Source organism: Callorhinchus milii, unplaced genomic scaffold, assembly GCF_018977255.1.
Source record: "Callorhinchus milii isolate IMCB2004 unplaced genomic scaffold, IMCB_Cmil_1.0 Scaffold2, whole genome shotgun sequence".
In the NCBI taxonomy this organism is placed as follows: domain Eukaryota; kingdom Metazoa; phylum Chordata; class Chondrichthyes; order Chimaeriformes; family Callorhinchidae; genus Callorhinchus; species Callorhinchus milii.
The window spans coordinates 21,445,798-21,463,139 of NW_024704743.1; the positions used below are offsets into that span (position 1 = coordinate 21,445,798).

The 17,342-nt window shown below is 41.2% G+C and overlaps 1 protein-coding gene across 2 annotated transcripts in view; it reads right to left on the reverse strand.

Annotated features, from left to right (window-relative positions):
- The window catches only part of LOC103176279 (rho GTPase-activating protein 21), a 107,816-nt gene that overhangs the window by 52,431 nt on the left and 38,043 nt on the right, over positions 1-17,342 (reverse strand). For both annotated transcript variants that reach the window (XM_042346779.1, XM_007889718.2), the window contains exons 4-6: positions 6,375-6,467; positions 4,564-4,642; positions 2,222-2,276 (exon numbers count right to left, since the gene is read on the reverse strand). In XM_042346779.1, coding sequence (XP_042202713.1) covers positions 2,222-2,276; positions 4,564-4,642; positions 6,375-6,467 — 227 coding nt within the window. The remainder of the gene's footprint in view (positions 1-2,221; positions 2,277-4,563; positions 4,643-6,374; positions 6,468-17,342) is intronic.

Here is a 17,342-nt window from a genome sequence, read left to right on the forward strand (position 1 = left end):
AAAATTTGAAGACAATGGTCTTAAGTCTAATACCATGAGAACTTTGGGCTATAGATAGAGAGTCAAGCAAGCTTCAACTACTTCATTCAGTTGTTCATGATTCGACCAGGCAGCCTGACTCAATTGGACTGGTAGAGAGAAATGGCCTTGGTGGCCATGATTCTTCTTATTTGGCTCCTGGCAAAATTGATGTCCAAAGAGTACAAGCAGTCAGAAGCTGAGCAGTAATGGTCTTAATGTCACAAGAGATGCAGATAATTAAATTACCAATGTATTTCATTCAGCATGAAAAATCTAAGTGGATTCTTACATAAATTCATAAATATTAAAATGCAGATAAAACACATTTAAATGTAGAGCAAAACTCCCTCTTCTCTGCCATAATAAGGTACGTCAGGCATAGCCAGAGCGATGGTAGAAACATGAAATTTTCCACTTCTCCCTTCCTGTGAGATTACCAAATTGTGCCAAATGAAGGATAGTTATGGGTGACAGATCCACCCCACCCAAATCGGAAAAGTGTCTAATTCATTTCACATACAGCCAAGAGGTGGAAGAGACTTTGATCCCATCAGTCTGAGTTGGATTCCATTCTTGGCACTAGAGACAGAGACTAGTATGTGATCTAATGCAACAATCTCAGCAAGACTGATTAAAATCTAAAATGCCAATCCATGATAATATGGAAGGAAGGTAGTTATAAATTTTGGCAACAATATGAAAATTACTGATCTAACAATTACCTTTGACAGAGAGAATAACATAATACTTTCTCCATCTTAAAATGTTGCAGAGGAAACTGCAAGTAATTTTCATTCTTGTCTTTAATCCCTAGTGCCATAGAAATAGAATTTTGATTTATTTATTCATTTGGTTCCAAAGGATGGGGCAGCTGTTCTGCCTTGACCCTTTGGAATTCCATCTCAGAGTCTCTTCCCCTTGCTTCTTCCTTTAAGTCTCATCTCCAGATCCTCCTCTTTGACCCTTCTCTTCGGTTACCCTCCTAACCCTACCTTCCACCCCTCCTGATCCCCAACCCCCAGCTCGGGTCTAAATCCTTGATTGGGATGTGGGACTTCTTCCCGACGTGTTTTTTTCTACAGCAAAGAGGTTGGAGCATGTATGCAAAGCATATTTTTATTTTAGAGGGGCAAACAGAACAAACATTTCTCCTTCTCAGAAGAATTTTGCTGGGCAGCAGCATGTGGCCATACTTTCTTTGAGGTTTGAATTTCCTTCTCATCTGATAAGATCAGCATTATGGACATTTCAATGCACTGTTGTACCTGGAATACAAATCTGCAAGATGTTCTATGCAGTCGCATACAATATAATATCTCCTGGCTTTGCTTGCAACAATCCTGGAATGATGTTTGGTTCTAGGCATTTGCCTACAAAATACACAGTCAGAACACTTTAGTGTCTATAGTTGAGTCCAGCTCAAACATGTAGACAATACACCGCAATATCAAGCTGAAAACATTCAAGGACACTATAGGATCAATATCGTCATTAAATGTTTCAACTCTGTTTGCTCAGAATGGCAGCAGCAGCTGACCGAGTGGAAGCCTCAGTATCTGCCTAATTTCTTGTTCCATAAATCGCAGATTTTCAGCACCAGGATCGTGCCTCTGACCTCTGCAGCGTTTATAATATAGAATTCAACTGCTTTGAAGAATTCAAAATGAAACTTTAAATTTATATAAATTATTTGTACAAATACGACTCCCATGCACTCATTTGGGACTACTTGCTTCCGTAACATCATCATCGAGATTTCACAGTAATTTCTATTACGGACAGCACATATTTTGCTGAGATCTTAGGTTTGACACTTTGGAGAGTGAAAATTTATAGGAGAGGAAGAGGCATTTCCTGTTCTGCCATTTTGTTGGATCATCGAATTTTACCTGATGGTGATAAACTGAAAAGATAATAGTGGTTAAAGTTAAGGTTGACCAGAAAGGTATGGACCCTCCTTTTCTCCATGTTCATTACTTATCATTACTTTCCAAGTTTTGGTCTCTTTCCCTTTTAAACACCAAATGGTTCTAGCAATACTGGGCCAGGGCATTCCATACTCTTACAGCCATTTGTGTGATGTAATTCCTTCTGATGTGTGGATATCCAAACAAAATCAATAGAACTGTAGATAGGGTCAAACAAGTGAACTCTCGAAATTACTGTGAAAAGAACTGAAATACTTAAAAAAAAAACTTACCAGCTGGAGAATGTCTTCATCTTTAGGCATAACACAAAGCTCCAGGACAGAGTCACTTCAAAACATGAAAGCAAGAGTATCTATTACCAGATAACAATTAATAACTACATGATAACAAATATGCTTATAGAAGACGGATATAAAAGGCAGCCGCTCATACCAAAATGCTTGACTCTGTTTTTAGTACTTTTCAATGATATCTTTCAGATAAACCAAGGCAGCAGGACGAGAGGATAAAGGCTCAAGGCAGTCCAGGGCAATTTCAAGAGTGTCTTTTTTTTATGTAGGTAAAAATAATTAAAGACTAGAACAGGTTACCAAGAAAGCTGGTTGAGGCCAAGAATTTGGACTCAGTTGATGCTCTCTTGAAGCCCAAACAAAAAGGTAGATACTGTGGATCAAACAGGCTAAGGGTGTTCTTCATTTGATGTTCTCTCGTGATCATCAAGGTATGTGGGCTTTGTTTTGGTGAAAGACAGAACATTTTATTAACAAGATAAATGGCTATCCTGGTGGTTTAATAGCTCCTGTTAAAACACATGAAATAAGCTTTTTCAACTAGACTATTCCAATTTATTTTAGCAAAATTATTATGGGAAATCAATTCTACAAAAGGTTTTTAATTTCATGATCATGAAACAATGCAACTAAAGTAGAATTTTACTTACAGAATCATAGAATCGTGCAGCACAAAAAGAGGCCATTCGGCCCAGAGAGTTTGTGCCGGCTCTTTGAATAGAGCAATGTAATGTCAATCCCACTCCCCAGCCCTTTCCCCATAACCCTGTAAACCCGTCCTCCTCAAATACCCGTCCACCGCGTTTTTAAAAGTAGTTATTGAATCGGCCTCGACCACTCTTCAGGAAATGCGTTCCAGATTCGAACAACTCGCTGCGTGAAAAACTTTCTTCTCACCTCCTCTATGCTTCTTTTAGAGACTATTTTGAATCTGTGACCTTGAGTCACCGACACACCCACCAGTGGAAACAGTTTTTCCATTTCTAACCTATCAAATCCCCTCATGATTTTGGAGACCTCTATTAGGTCTCCTCGTATCCTTCTCTGCTCCAATGAGAATAATCCCGGCCTCTCTAGCCTTTCCTCATAATCAAGGTCCTCATTCCTGGTACCATCCTCGTAAATCTTCTCTGCACCCTTTCCAATGCCTTAACATCCTTCCTATAGTGTGGTGCCTAGAACTGGGCGCAGTATTCTAACTGAGGCCTAACCAGTGTTTTATATAGGTTACCAGCCTGTATTGCCTCCCCTCATTCTTTCTACCAAAATGCATTACTTCGCAATTCTCCACATTGAAACTCATCTGCCATGTGTCTGCCCATTTTACCATTCTGTCTATGTCTTCCTGCAGTTGGCTACTATCCTTCTCACTGTTTACTACCCTTTGTGTCGTCCGCAAACTTGGAAATGGTGCTTGCTATACCCAAGTCCAGATCATTTATGTATGTTAAGAAGAGCAGTGGTCCTAATACCGATCCTTGATGGTGATAAACTGGAAAGGTGATAGTGGTTAAGTTAAGGCTGACCAGAAAGGTATAGATACTCTGGATCAGACGTGACGGATTCAAGTCCCACTTTGGGGCTTTGAGCTCATCATCCAGGCTGATATCCCAGTGCAGTACTAAGAGTGCTGTGAACATGCATAAGGGAGGCACAGTGAACTCAGAATTGAGTTTGATTACAACATTGCTGGACAGATAATGATCGTCAAATTGACAGACACACTCAGATTGCTTTTCAGAATCGATACAGACCCTGACCTATTCCATCAATGAAACCATTTGCTGACACACGTAGCTATTGTCAGCTGAACTGCTCCCTGCTGACTTTTTAAAATCGAAAAATGTGGGATACTAGGGAGAAGCATCAGTGAGTATGCAGTAGAATTACTTTAAGAGGAAAACATTGATTACATGACTGCAATCTCTTCAAAACAACCACAGTATTTGTAAGTGAATACAAATATGTTTTACTTACTACTAGGTAAACAGGCGTTTGGAGTAAGGAAACTTGGCAACGTTTTGTCCTGCCTGGAATCAAACCCAGGTCCTTTCACTTGCGAGGCAAGGGCTCTAACCATTCGGCTACAGAAGCCACAAGATTTCCCCACATTACCTCAAATGCTATCTAAACACAATGTCCCAAAAAGGGGTCTTTGATATAATGACTAACATTTGTTCACAATGATTCTCGTCACATCAGGTGAGAACAAAATGGTCCATGTTCTGGAGCAAACATTATGAATTATAGGAATCAATTTCAGTCAAGCATGAAGCCAGAATGCACTCAACTCCAGCAGATACTCATTATAAAATAGGTCTTACCTGTTCTGAATTAATGCTATAACTTGGGAGTAGGTCTTTCCTATAATGCTTTCTCCATTCACTTTGACAATCCGGTCACCTGAATTAGAAAAAAAAAATTCCAAATTAAGTCAGAAAAATAATTCCAAAATTAAGTAACTGAGAAACTTCAGAACATGATATAAAGGAATCGCCGTTATCATATTTAAACACACCAGATTATGGTCTGCATAATACCGATTTGAAAACAAATAATCAGACATGGAATTACACTTAAATATCAAAAGACATGTTTACAACGTAGCTTCCATTTCAGCATTTTCTTTAAAATAAAGCACTTTTTTCTCAAATTCAATTCAACATGAATACCAATAAACTAACAGAAAATAAAAAAAATGAAATACCATGAACCTTTTGCCCTTATCACATGCTTAGTGTCTGCAGTCCAAATTAGTCGCAAACTAATACAGTAACAATGCAAGTTTACTGATAACACAATTGAACTGTGGTACCTCTAGTTCTTACCTAAATATCAAAAATCCTAACCCTGCATGATCCAATTTCATTCTCGCACATCAAATTATACTTGACATGCCATCGTCACACTTCAAAACACCTCATTATGCTTAAAATTCTGTTGCCGTGCTTTGAGACAAGAATGAGACACAAAATGGGGACTGTGCTGTTCACAACAAGANTTTTTTTACTAAGAGAAATATGGGGTAACGTATTTTGTATAGAATTAGTCCCTCAGTGCTACTGCTGATAAACAACAGCTCTCAGATTCCAAATTGCAACAAACTTGAATAAATGACCTGAAAATAAATGCACAATTAGCTATTTTGAAGCGTGTTGGTTTTTAAGCCTATAATTTGCCAATGATTAATTTCCCTTTGCTGTAGCTTTTTCCTTTCCGATTACACATTAGCCTCATTTGCTATCTGTCCAAAAATAATTCCTAAACAAGCTATTTGAATAGCACAACAATACAGAATATAGTCTGTATTCAAAGAGCTAAAACACAATTGGGAACATCCCTTTCAAATTACAAAATCTCAATGAGTGAATTACATTGAGTAGATGCAAACAACAGGCAAACCTGTTATAACATTGTCATCTGGGTCCAATAAGTCAGAAGCATCTTTTATCAATAGAGCAGAAAAGAAACTACCAGGGTTGCCGCCGATGTTGTTTTCTGTGCACTGCAAAGGAAGCGCAGTCTCTAACCTGGTTGCCCTACATGTTCTCTCTTTGCTGCATCGGTTAAGTGCCTATGTTACAAGCAAGAGGCTTATTCTAGCCATCTAATTAACAATGTGTGTTTTAAACTATCTTTGCTTTACGCATTTTATTACTTCTGTTAAAATGCAAAGATAAACTACGGCAATTGCCCTTCACTATCTGAACCACAGACAGTAGTCTATTTATATATCATTCTGAAGCAATAGAGGATGTGATTAAGAACATGAGGAGTACAAAAATATCCTGGGTTTAAAACCAGCATCCATTAATTTAAAATTCTGCAGAACATATGAAACAAACACCATAGACTGCATTCTGGTGTGAAAATACTTCTAATAACGGCATTAGCATTGTTTATACTCAGTATACCTATGTAGCACTGTTTATTCACAGTATAAACAGTGCTACACAAGGCTTCCACACCTAAGCCCTACGTGAAAACCACCCACTTCACATGGCGTTCATTATGTGACCCAGATATTTATGACAGCAAACAAACAGCCTATGCAATAAAATATCTCTCCACTTCATGCATGGTTATACTGAATGTCAAAAGGTGAAAAAAGACAAAATCCTTCAAAGTAGAGTACCTGTGCATAGTCCAGCATTATTTGCCGGTCCACCTTCTTTAACCTGTTTAACAAAGATGGTATCCATTGGTTCCAGTTTGCCTTTGGGTCGGCCTGTAAAATACAAATGGGCATTTCCACTCAAAAAAGTATTTCCATGCAAGTTTTTGTTAGAATGAAACAACCTGCATTTACAATCTTTAACTACCAAGAAAAGCACGCACATTAGATAGAATCTCCCTGTACACTCAATATTCTCCACTGGTTAGGTACATTTAACAAGCAGAGAATCAGCCAACACAACTTACGGTGTTAAGTAACTTACTTTACCTGTCTGCAGAATAAATTTGAAATTTAATCTACCCTGGATACAAAATCGTCCTTATGGTTAATTTTTGAGAAAAGGTAGGCGGATTCTGATACCGAGGACCTATACAGTGACACCAACAATAGATATGCAAGATAGTGTTTGATCATTCTCTGGCAGGATGCCTGCCATTCTCACACTAATAGTGAAGCATAATCAAGTATACACTTAACAGCTAGAAGCACTGTGATCGGGTCACAGAAACTCCATTACACAATTTTGGAAACAGTGGTTGATTTACATTTTACACGCAGAATTCATAGAAGAGATTAGAAAAGTCATTCAAACCACCAAAGGGTCCAACAAAGAAAACAATCTTTTCTAAACTCCATTCATATAACCCAGCTATTCTAAAGTATTCTACAGTAAAGGAAAGCACACCCAATATGGGTATTTTATCAACATCAAACTTTAATTTCCATCTATAGGGGATATAAGGTTATTTGGTTAATGATGTAGGAAAGTAAATGTAATACTGAGCTTCACCAGTGTACCCTGCAATATCTTCTTTGTGTGGAGAAAGCACAGGATCAATTAAAACAGGCAATGGATTTGAGCTCCTATTGTTTACTGTTGTCTTCCCACCCGGTTTGTCCAAAACCTCTTTCATCCCTTCTGGCTATGTAAAGTTTCAAAAATGCCTAATTTACCACACTTGTCCGATTTGTCCTCACATTATTTTGTATTAACAAATATAGATACAGACTTGGTCTAAAACAGTCAAGAGTCAATTGTAAAAGAACACGCTGCAAAAAGTAACATCCAGCTTGTTTACAAGTCCTGTAATGCTATAAAATTGCACACTTCCTTCATGTTCTCCCCAAACCCCCACCAGTGCCTTCACCATGGTGCATATTGAGAAGAAAACAACATTAAAAAAGGAATATTTAACTTTATGCTTCAGAAGCATTTTATTTCTGGGTAAGTGGAGAATTGTGGCAAGCGTTGAAAGACAGAAATGCATAAACAAAGTCCATCCAACAACAGCTTCTAAACAGGCGGGGGGATCAGCAACAGCTGGTTATGCTGTTTGCCTCAGGTTGTGATTCTTATTTTCCAGATAAGGATCTTTAAGATGGAAGCCAGTGTATTTTTCCCCATTTCCTGTCACACTGTGGTCTCCAAATAATTCATTTCAGACCCACATCAAATAATGTTACATTCTGTTTGAAAATCCATTAATCTTTTCAGGGGCGTGGTAATCGGGGGAGTGGGGGGGGAGAGAACAGACCACATAATAATAATAATCCTTGAATTTGATATAGCGCTTTTCACGTCTTCTAGACATCTCAAAACTCTTCACAGAGTATACTGTAAAGTATATTACATTATACTTTATATTGCATTTTTGTGGGCGAAATGCGGCAGCCAATTGCGCACAGTAGTGTCCCACAAACGGCCGTAAATTGAAGTGACCAAATTAAGATTGTTTTTTTTCTTGAGGGATTATTATCAGGCATGTGGAGTAAGGAAACTTGCAAAAGGTTTCGCCCTGCCGGGAATTGAACCAGGTCTCTCGCTTGTGAGGCAAGTGCTCTAACCACTGAGCCATTCCCACCAAATTCCAATGAGTAACCAATGTGCTTGAAATCTTCCAAAGTAAGGATTCACTCAATCTTGTAAACTTTATACAGTATTTGAGTTTTTCCTTTGAACAGCTAAATCATCCATCTGAGATAAGCGGTCTGTGTCCAAATCTCTTATGCATCTGAAGTAATTTAATTAGGTATCTTCACTGGTTAAAGTATGGTACAAATAATGCTAAGTGAGTTGATGTCAATATTGACTGGGTAGTTATTCACATACTGTGAAAATTGTGGACTTGTGCATTAATTTTTTTTCACATTCCAGATGTTCTTAAGATGCATGAGCTTCCTGCCTAGATGAACATCTCCTGATCTCCTCCCCTGCACTATGGTTGGATGATCATGTTAATCCAGAATACCATTCCTGATCATGGCGATCAAGCAACATAATGATATTCTCTGAACCAGTACTTAAATGCTCACTCTAGGATCAGGAAAAGCAGGCAGGCCCGCTAAGCAGCAACCAAAAAATCTGACATTTTGTTTTAACTGAAATTTGAACCAATGCGCCAAAGGCTTTCGAACATAAAATGAAAATCCTTTCCAAAGTATGTCAACCTTTATTTGATTTGAGCTCCCATCTCAAAACTGTTCTTTTCTGGTGGTGGACATTAAAAATCTGATACAATACAAATTTACATTTTTATAGCGCCTTTCGTGCCAGAAGGTTGTCCCAAGACTCTGATGACGCTATTTTGAAAAGAAGAGTTTTCCCACTGTCAAGATCAATATCATCCACATTCATAAAGAACAAAAAATATTAATTGGTCATTCATCTCATTGATTTGAAAACATTTTAATTGATGGACATTCTCCAGACAAATACCATACACCCACTTTCGGGATCAGAGTCGATGATAACTGTACACGACAGTTCCATTGTGTATTCTATTCTGTAATCCCAATCATTTTAGTGAACCCAAGTATAATAATTTACCGTTATGTTTGGCTGAAACTGTGTTGCTGAATATTCTTACATTAACGATAACCAGTTAACTGAGATACTCAGACGGCCTGGGCAATATCCTTTCATGGGAGATTTAAGTTTTTGTGGAACACTGTCGTGTGCAAGTTACCTGCTGTGTTCACCTACATAATATACAGTCACTATACTTTACAGTGAATCCTGTAAAGCACTTTGAGAAATCCAATGTGAAAGGCAGTACATAAAATCCAAGAATTATTAATCGAAACAGATAATTTATTAAAAACTGAAGAACACAGCCATTTGATGCAAGGCACCAGTTATATACACGAGGCATGCAAATGCAAAATAGCAAACATAGCATCGAGTAACTATTGTAATCACAAGAAAACGTCACACTGCCTTAACAATTCTGTAGATTTAAATTATTGTTACTGGAAAAGGAAAACAAACTGGGTTGTGATGAATTGAGCAAAATGCATATTATTTGCTAAGGATTTGTCATTCTAAACATACTATTTTAAGTGGCAGCCTATAATTTTCCATATCCTATCCTAATGTGGCATTTCAGTACCAAACATCAACTTGAAGCATTTTCAATTTGTTTCTTTTACCACAATAATATTGTAGTAGATTCAGGGGGGAAAAGGAGAAATAAAAGTGGTCAGCAAGGTATTGGTTTAAAAATAACAAAAAAAATAATTTAAAAATTGCAATTGGGAGGACTCTGCAGCATAGCTTACTCACCCAAACTCCTCACCTGACCCCTCTTCCTAGGTGCAGTAAAGGCACCTTAAACCCCTGCACAGGGGCTCACCAAATGAGTCCTCCCAGCAGGGTCCAGGATCTCTCCATAGAAAAGCTCCTTCGGTCACTAGAGGGCCCTATAGTGCGAGTTAACCAGCGCAGGCTCTTCCCCTGCATGGCCATCTGGCAAGTCTTCAGCGGAGCGCTTCACAGGGATGGGGTTGGACATCAAAAAATGGGAAGAGGGAAGTAGCCACAGGATGTCACAAAGCGCTTTACAGAAGTGAATGGGAGCCCGAGCTGAGGGAGGGGAGGGAAAGGGTGGTGGGGGGGTTGGTAAAAGGTGACCGCAAGTACAAATAAAAACAACGGTACATTGGTATAGCGCCTTTCACGTCGGGAGGACGTCCCAAGACGCTGGACAGTGCATAGCATTTCAGAAAAAGACATTAAGGCGGGCTTTAAAGGCAAGGAGGGAAGGTTTAGGGGAGTGAGAGATGACCGTAGAAACAGTCAAAGAGGAAGGTCTTCAGGTGTGATGAGCCTGGCGGAAAATGCCCAGGCTATAGCAGAGGGAGGCTGTGAAAGGTTCCAGGAGGGAGAGAAGTTGGGGAGGGATGGAGGAGAGAATAACTGAATGCAAGTATCGAAGGATGGGGAGTAGAATCAGGGGCATTTTGGGAGCGGGCTCGAGTCAGCAACCAAAAGGAACACACAGAGTGGAAGCAAAGCAGTCAGCCCACGGGCATGGAGGCTGTTAGAGGCTAGAGACAGTGCTGAGGGGAGACAGGGGGGATGTCACTCATAGAGTTATTTATTAGGTTGGACAAGAGCCCAGCCTAACAAATAATTTAGAGAGGGTTTGAGAGGCAGAGAAAAAGTAGAAAGGGAAGGGACTGGAGAAAAAATAAAAACTATACTTAAGACTGGTTGTTTTGAAAAATGGGACACTGAAGTGGCATCACCCGGTGAGCTTCGGCCGCGGGTTCAGGCAGATTTTGAAATGGAGTCTCTGCGTCTGGACCCAGCGATGACCGTGACTACTGCACCTCGCTCCCACCAGTACCCACTGACCTTGCTCTCTGAGACCTCGCTCCCGTCTTGCTCCCAGAGATCTAACTCCCATCAGTAACCACTGGCCTAGTTTCCAGAGACGTCGCTCTGAGACACTGCGAGAAACTCTCTTCTCCTTTCAAATTGCTTCCTGGGGTTACTTAATGCCCATCTGATCAAGCCCGGTTCATGTTTAATGTCCCATCTGAAAGACGTTCCATCCGACAACGCAGTGCTTCCTCCAGCACTAAATTGTCATATGTCTAGGTCAGCGTTGTCCAACAGGTGGCCCAACTTCCACTCCCTCCCTGGTGAATGTCTTCCCAGGGCAGCGGCAGGAGTTGGTGGTTGAGAGGACGTAGCGCAAAGAGTGGAAATAATAGTGGAGTTCTGTAGCTCAGCGGTTAGAGCACTTGCCTCGCAAGCGAGAGACCTGGTGATGCCACTGCAGGGCGAAATGTTGGGCAAGTTTCTTTACTTCACACGCCTCTGTTTACCTAGCACTAGCAGTAAGTAGGAACCCAGTTGTTAGTCGATCGATGGATCGTTTTTCCGGGGGTAATAATTCCTTCAAAAAAAATAAATAAATTGGTCACTTCAATCCACGACTGTTTGTGGGACACTGCTGTGCACAATTGGCTGCCACGTTTTCCCCATAAAATATACAGTCAATTAACTTTACAGTCTATTCTGCGAAGCGCTTTGAGATGTCTGGAAGACATGATAAGGTGCGATATCAAATGCAAGGATTATTATTAGTACTGGCAGTTATTGCAGTTTATCAGGAAGGCAAGCGAGTCTCTTACCAAGTGCGTCCTTAGCAACTCCCCCCCAACCCCCACCCTTCCCCTTTTGCTCCATTTGTCTGGTGCCAAAGTTTTTTTTTTTGAGTCTCGCATAGGCTTTAGGGCATTTGTTCAATGACTGAGGGTAAAGCAAATGAGGGCAATGACTCCGGAGAAGAATCTGGTGCAGTTGATGAAAATGTTGAAGCTAAGCTTAAGTATCAATCTGTTACCTAAATCTGTTATTAAATAAATAGAGCATGGAGGCCTGTTGAGTAATGGATAGCTCGTTCGCCTCGCAAGCGAGAGGACCTAGATTCAATTCCCGAGTGGGGCAAAACCTCAGCCAAACGCCTCCGTTTACCTTGCAGTGAGTAGGAGCCCAGTTGTTAGTCGATTGGCAGATCACTTTCTGGGGGTAATAAGCCCCCGCCCAAAAGTAAAATGTGATCACTCAATCCATGACTGTGAGACACTACTATGCGCTGCTGTGTTTCATCCACAAAATACACAGACAATCCACTTTACAATATTCTGTGAAGTCCTTTGAGACATCTTTACGATGTGATAAAGCACTATATCAAATGCAAAGATTTTTATTATTATTAATTATTTTTATTTAAATTAGCCCCAATTTTGTATATGTGCATTGAAAACGCATTAAAAAACGGAATGGTACAAATCAATTATTATTTAAAAAGTATAGTGGTCTAATCTGCAATCTTTCATAACATAATTCTTTAATAAGTAAGTATATCATAACAAACGTAGGAATTTTGCTCCGACCTGATCTGAAGGGTCTGTTAAAAAATGTGAAATAAATCTTATAGAGTAACCCCTTCTCCCCCCCACCCCATATTTCAAATACAGCTAGCATTTTTCACCCAAAGGATTTTGATATTATAATTGGGTACAAACAGATTGAGTTTATGCTTCAGTGAACAAATTATATTTGTGACCTTTCCGAGTGTGAATTTAAACTAAGCATTTACTGTTTAGCATATATTGGACAGATTATAAAATGCACCATACTATCTTAATAAAAAACAATATAATACAAGGTTGTAAAGATGACCGTAAAAATTGTACAATTTGAATTCTAAAGTTTGTTACAGTTTTGTTTTAAAAGAATGACAAATAAGACTCTCTTCTTCCTCTCAAGCAGAGGATCCAAACAGTTTCTCAACACCCCCATAAACCAACTGAATTTGGACATCATGTCCAGGCGAGACTATGCCACCTCTCCGCTCGCTGGGCTTCCCACCTCTTCCCTCCACAACGCTGGAGCCTATGTCTTATCCTAGACTCCACGAGCCTATCACCCCCAACCTCATCTGGTTCCACAACCCCCGGAATATTGAGATCTTTGTCCTCGCTTTTACATCCCTCCACGGTCTTGCCCCACCCTACGTCTGTGACTTTCTAAAACCCTACTAACCCACTCGTGCTACCTGCCAACCAGTAAGGAACGACCTGCCCACCCGCCATTGGCAATCAAACTTTCAAATGGAATGATGGCAAGCTGCACAATGTCAAATGGAAATGAAGCACATACCACATGATATTAAATTCTTAGGAGCATATTAGTTCCTGATGACATATATACTGAAATTTTCAGACCCAGTATGGGTGGGAACTAGCATAAGAACTGACAAAAACACTAATTTCCTGTTCTGCACTATGAAGGGAGGTTGTTACCAATGACTGCTTTGCAACAACAATATTCTTCAATGTAGTATTACTCTCGGCATATTAAGTAATATTAGCAAAATTATCTGATATCTTTCAGTACACTTCTTGGAATCATCATAATCATAATAAATAATCCTTACATTAGATATGGTCCCTTATCACAGGATTTACTGTGACGTGCAGTCGCTATGTATTTTGAAGATAAATATAGAGGCCAATTTGAGCCTGGTATTGTCCCACAAACAGCCATGAAGTAAATGGCAAATTTTATCTGAAAGATTGTTAGCCAGGACACCAGGAGAAAGTAGCACCATGAATCTGTAACGTCCACCCTGAACAAACGAGCAGGACCTCTGTTTATTGTCTCATCCAAAGGATGGCACCTCCGACATACTGGTTGAAGAAGAAACCTTCCCTTGACTGATCACAGCTATCCAGCTACTGGTCCATCTCCATCCTCCCTTTCCTATTCAAGGTCCTTGAGAGAGCCGTTGCCTCCCAGCTTCGCTCTTTCCTCTCCTCCCACTCCCTCCACGAACCCCTCCAATCAGACTCCGCCACTGCCTCACCCCTCAGGCTACCGAAACCCTCACCCACGCATTCGTCACATCAAGGCTCGATTATGGAAACTCCTTCCTCATCGGCCTTCCCAGCTCTTCCCTTCACAAGCTGCAGATCATCCAAAACTCTGCAGCTCGTGTACTCTTCCTCACCAGGCTCCGCGACCCCATCACTCCCAACTTTGCCTGACTCCACTGGCTTCCCATTCCTCAGAGGATCGAATTCAAGATCCTCATCCTCACTTTCAAGGCTATCCGTGGCCTTGCCCCTCCTACCTCTCTGACCTGCTGATTCCCTACCAACCTGTCTGCTCCTTCTGTTCAGCGGGCTCCAGTCTGCTCCATGTCTCCCGCCCAATCCACCCTACAATCGGTGGCCAGACTTTCAGCCTCTCTGCCGCCACACTCTGGAACTCTATCCCACGATCCCCTTGCCTCCTCCCTTGCCTCCTTCAAAGCCGGTCTCAAGACCCTTCTCTTCGACCATGCCTTTGGTCTCCCTCCCACCTCTCTGCCTTCCCTCACTCCTACACGACCCCTCCCCCATGCTCGGGTCCCGACACCTGACTGTTCAGGGCTTTGGGACATCCTCCCGACTTGAAAGGCGCTCTATAAATGCAATTTTGTTGTTGTTTTGTTGTTGTAAGTCAGCCTATGAGCTCAAAGTGTCAACATGGGATCGAGACCACAACCTTCTGCTTCGAGTGCTAACAACTGACACAGGCTGACACTATACATTGCACATAATGAGCCATTATTTGCAATGTTTTCAAATGCACAATAGGGTTGGTCCCAATTAGTGTGCTCTCTACTGGGTATTGCTTTGGAACCAGAAAAAACACTGCACATATCTAACTTTACATATTCATTAGCTCCCTCCATTGGCTAACGTAAGAATTACACAAATACCGTATAACTCAATACAATGTCCAGTTTAAAAACATTTGTGTAAACAACAACAAATTACATTTATACAGCGCCTTTCACATCGGGAGGAGGTTCCAAGGAGTTTGACAGGCAGGGATTTGGGCACGAGTAGGGTGTTAGAATCAGGAGGGGTGGAGGGTAGGAGGGTTATCAAAGGCGCGGTCAAAGAGGAGGGTCTTGAGATGTACCTTAATAATAATAATCCTTGCATTTGATATAGCGCTTTTCACGTCGGGAGGATGTCCCAAAGCGCTTCACAGAACACACTGTAAAGTGAATTGACTGTATATTTGTGGGCGAATGCGGCAGCCAATTGCGCACAGCAATGTCCCACAAACAGTCGTAGATTGAAAATGACCAATTTTATTATTGTTTTTGGTTTTTTGGAGGGATTATTATCAGGCGTGTGGAGTAAGGAAACTTGCCCAAGGTTTCGTCCTGCCTGGAATTAAACTCAGGTCTCTTGCTTGCAAAGCGAGTGCTCTAACCACTGAGCTACAGGACTCCACAATGTAGGAGGCAAAGGAGGAAGCAAGACGAAAGGACTGTAGGGTGGAGTTCCTAAGGGTGGGGGCAGAGGCTAATGGCCCGACCGCCGATGGCGATCAAAAAAATTGTAAAAAAAATTGCAATATCCAGAAACAACTTCTTATGACAGATTTTGTTTCTGGGTGGGGGTAGGACTCAGGACAAGTGAGTGATTAGATGTGTTGCTGAAATTGGGTTTGTGTCAAAGCACCCATCCAAAGCAGCATAATATTTGCCTAGTATTCAAATCTTTAAAACAATAAAAATGTTTGGTGAAAAAGAAACTGCACTCTACTCGATTCCTATAGGTTCCCAAGCAGGTACAGTACTTCTCCCATTCTTTTCATTACTAGTTTGCTGGCAGAGGGCCCTATCTCCACTGGCAACCCATAATGAAGTCTGAATTTCATGGTGCCAAATTTCTCTCGACCCTTACAGTATTACAGAGACCATTATCTATCCTTGGAAAGAACAAACACAGTGTGGAACAAAATAACGTATGCACAGGAGCTTTTGAAACATTTCCCTAATTGCTGCTACCTAAATAATAGCAGAACTGGCAAAAATAAAAGGCAAGCCAAACTTCTGTAAGTGGAGGAGACAAAGGACATGCAGAAGGCTGGAGCCAGCTGAGCAAAGGCAGGAGATAGTGAAGTGGGGTATAAGGCAAGTTGGAAACGTAAGAAGGAGCCAGGGCATGAAGTGATTTGTACAGGGCTGGATATGGAGTTCAGTGCAGGTGAGGATATGGGCAGCAGAGTATTCAATGGCAGTAAGCGCTTGGCTTACCGTTCTCTGGGTATCCGGAATTCCTAACTAGCTCCGCGTACCAGGCCTCTCCTAACTCATGCCCCAACCTCAGTGTCCTTGCTGGCCTTCAGTGGCCAGGGATATTGGCTGTGACTCAGATTGCCTGCATCCCGCGAGCAGAAGACAGCTTATTTTGCTTCCCTCCCCTCTCGGGATTCAAACAATTATAATGCTGACACCGCCATTTTTCTGACACTGAAAAAAGCGTAATTACACTTAGTTAGAAATTCCGCCTCACCGGACGGAATCTCCCTTCCCCCCCCGTTACTCCAGCTAGAGGTTTTATTGTAATTGTATTTTATGAATAGTGGAGCTGGGCGAGGAGGGCTCTGAAATTATCATCCATAATAAGGAGCTGAGCGAGGAGGGCTTTGAAATAACCATCCATAATAAGGGATGGTTTAATAAAAAGACAGAACAGCCAGGCTACAAGCTTACTCCTAGTCCCAAAAATAACTTGTGAAGGCATCTGCTCACCTCACTACATATGGCACATATTGGTGGTGAGTTGCCATAGAGGACTAATGATCTTGATCGTGACTTAATAGTTATTATTGAGTCCTGGAGCTTAGTGGTTAGAGCATTCGCCTCACAAGCGAAAGGACCTGGGTTCGATTCCCGGCAGGGCAAAACGTTGGGCAAGTTTCCATATTCCACATGCCTCTGTTTACCTAGCAGTAAGTAGGAACCCGGTTGTTAGTCAATTGGCGGATGCTTTTCTGGGGGTAATAATTGCTTCAAAATAAATAATAATTTGGTCACTCAATCCACAACTGTTTTTGGGACACTGCTATGGGCAATTGGCTGCCGGGTTTCGCCCACAAAATATCCAATCAATTCAAAGTATATTCTGTGAAGCGCTTTTGAGTACTGACATCCTGACCAACTGCCTGTCCGACATCAAGTCCTGGACAAGGGACAACTTTCTCCAACTCAACGTCAGCAAGGCCGAGGCCTTCCTGATTGGCTCGCGCCAGCGCCTCCGCACCTTAGGCGCTGGCAGCATCAG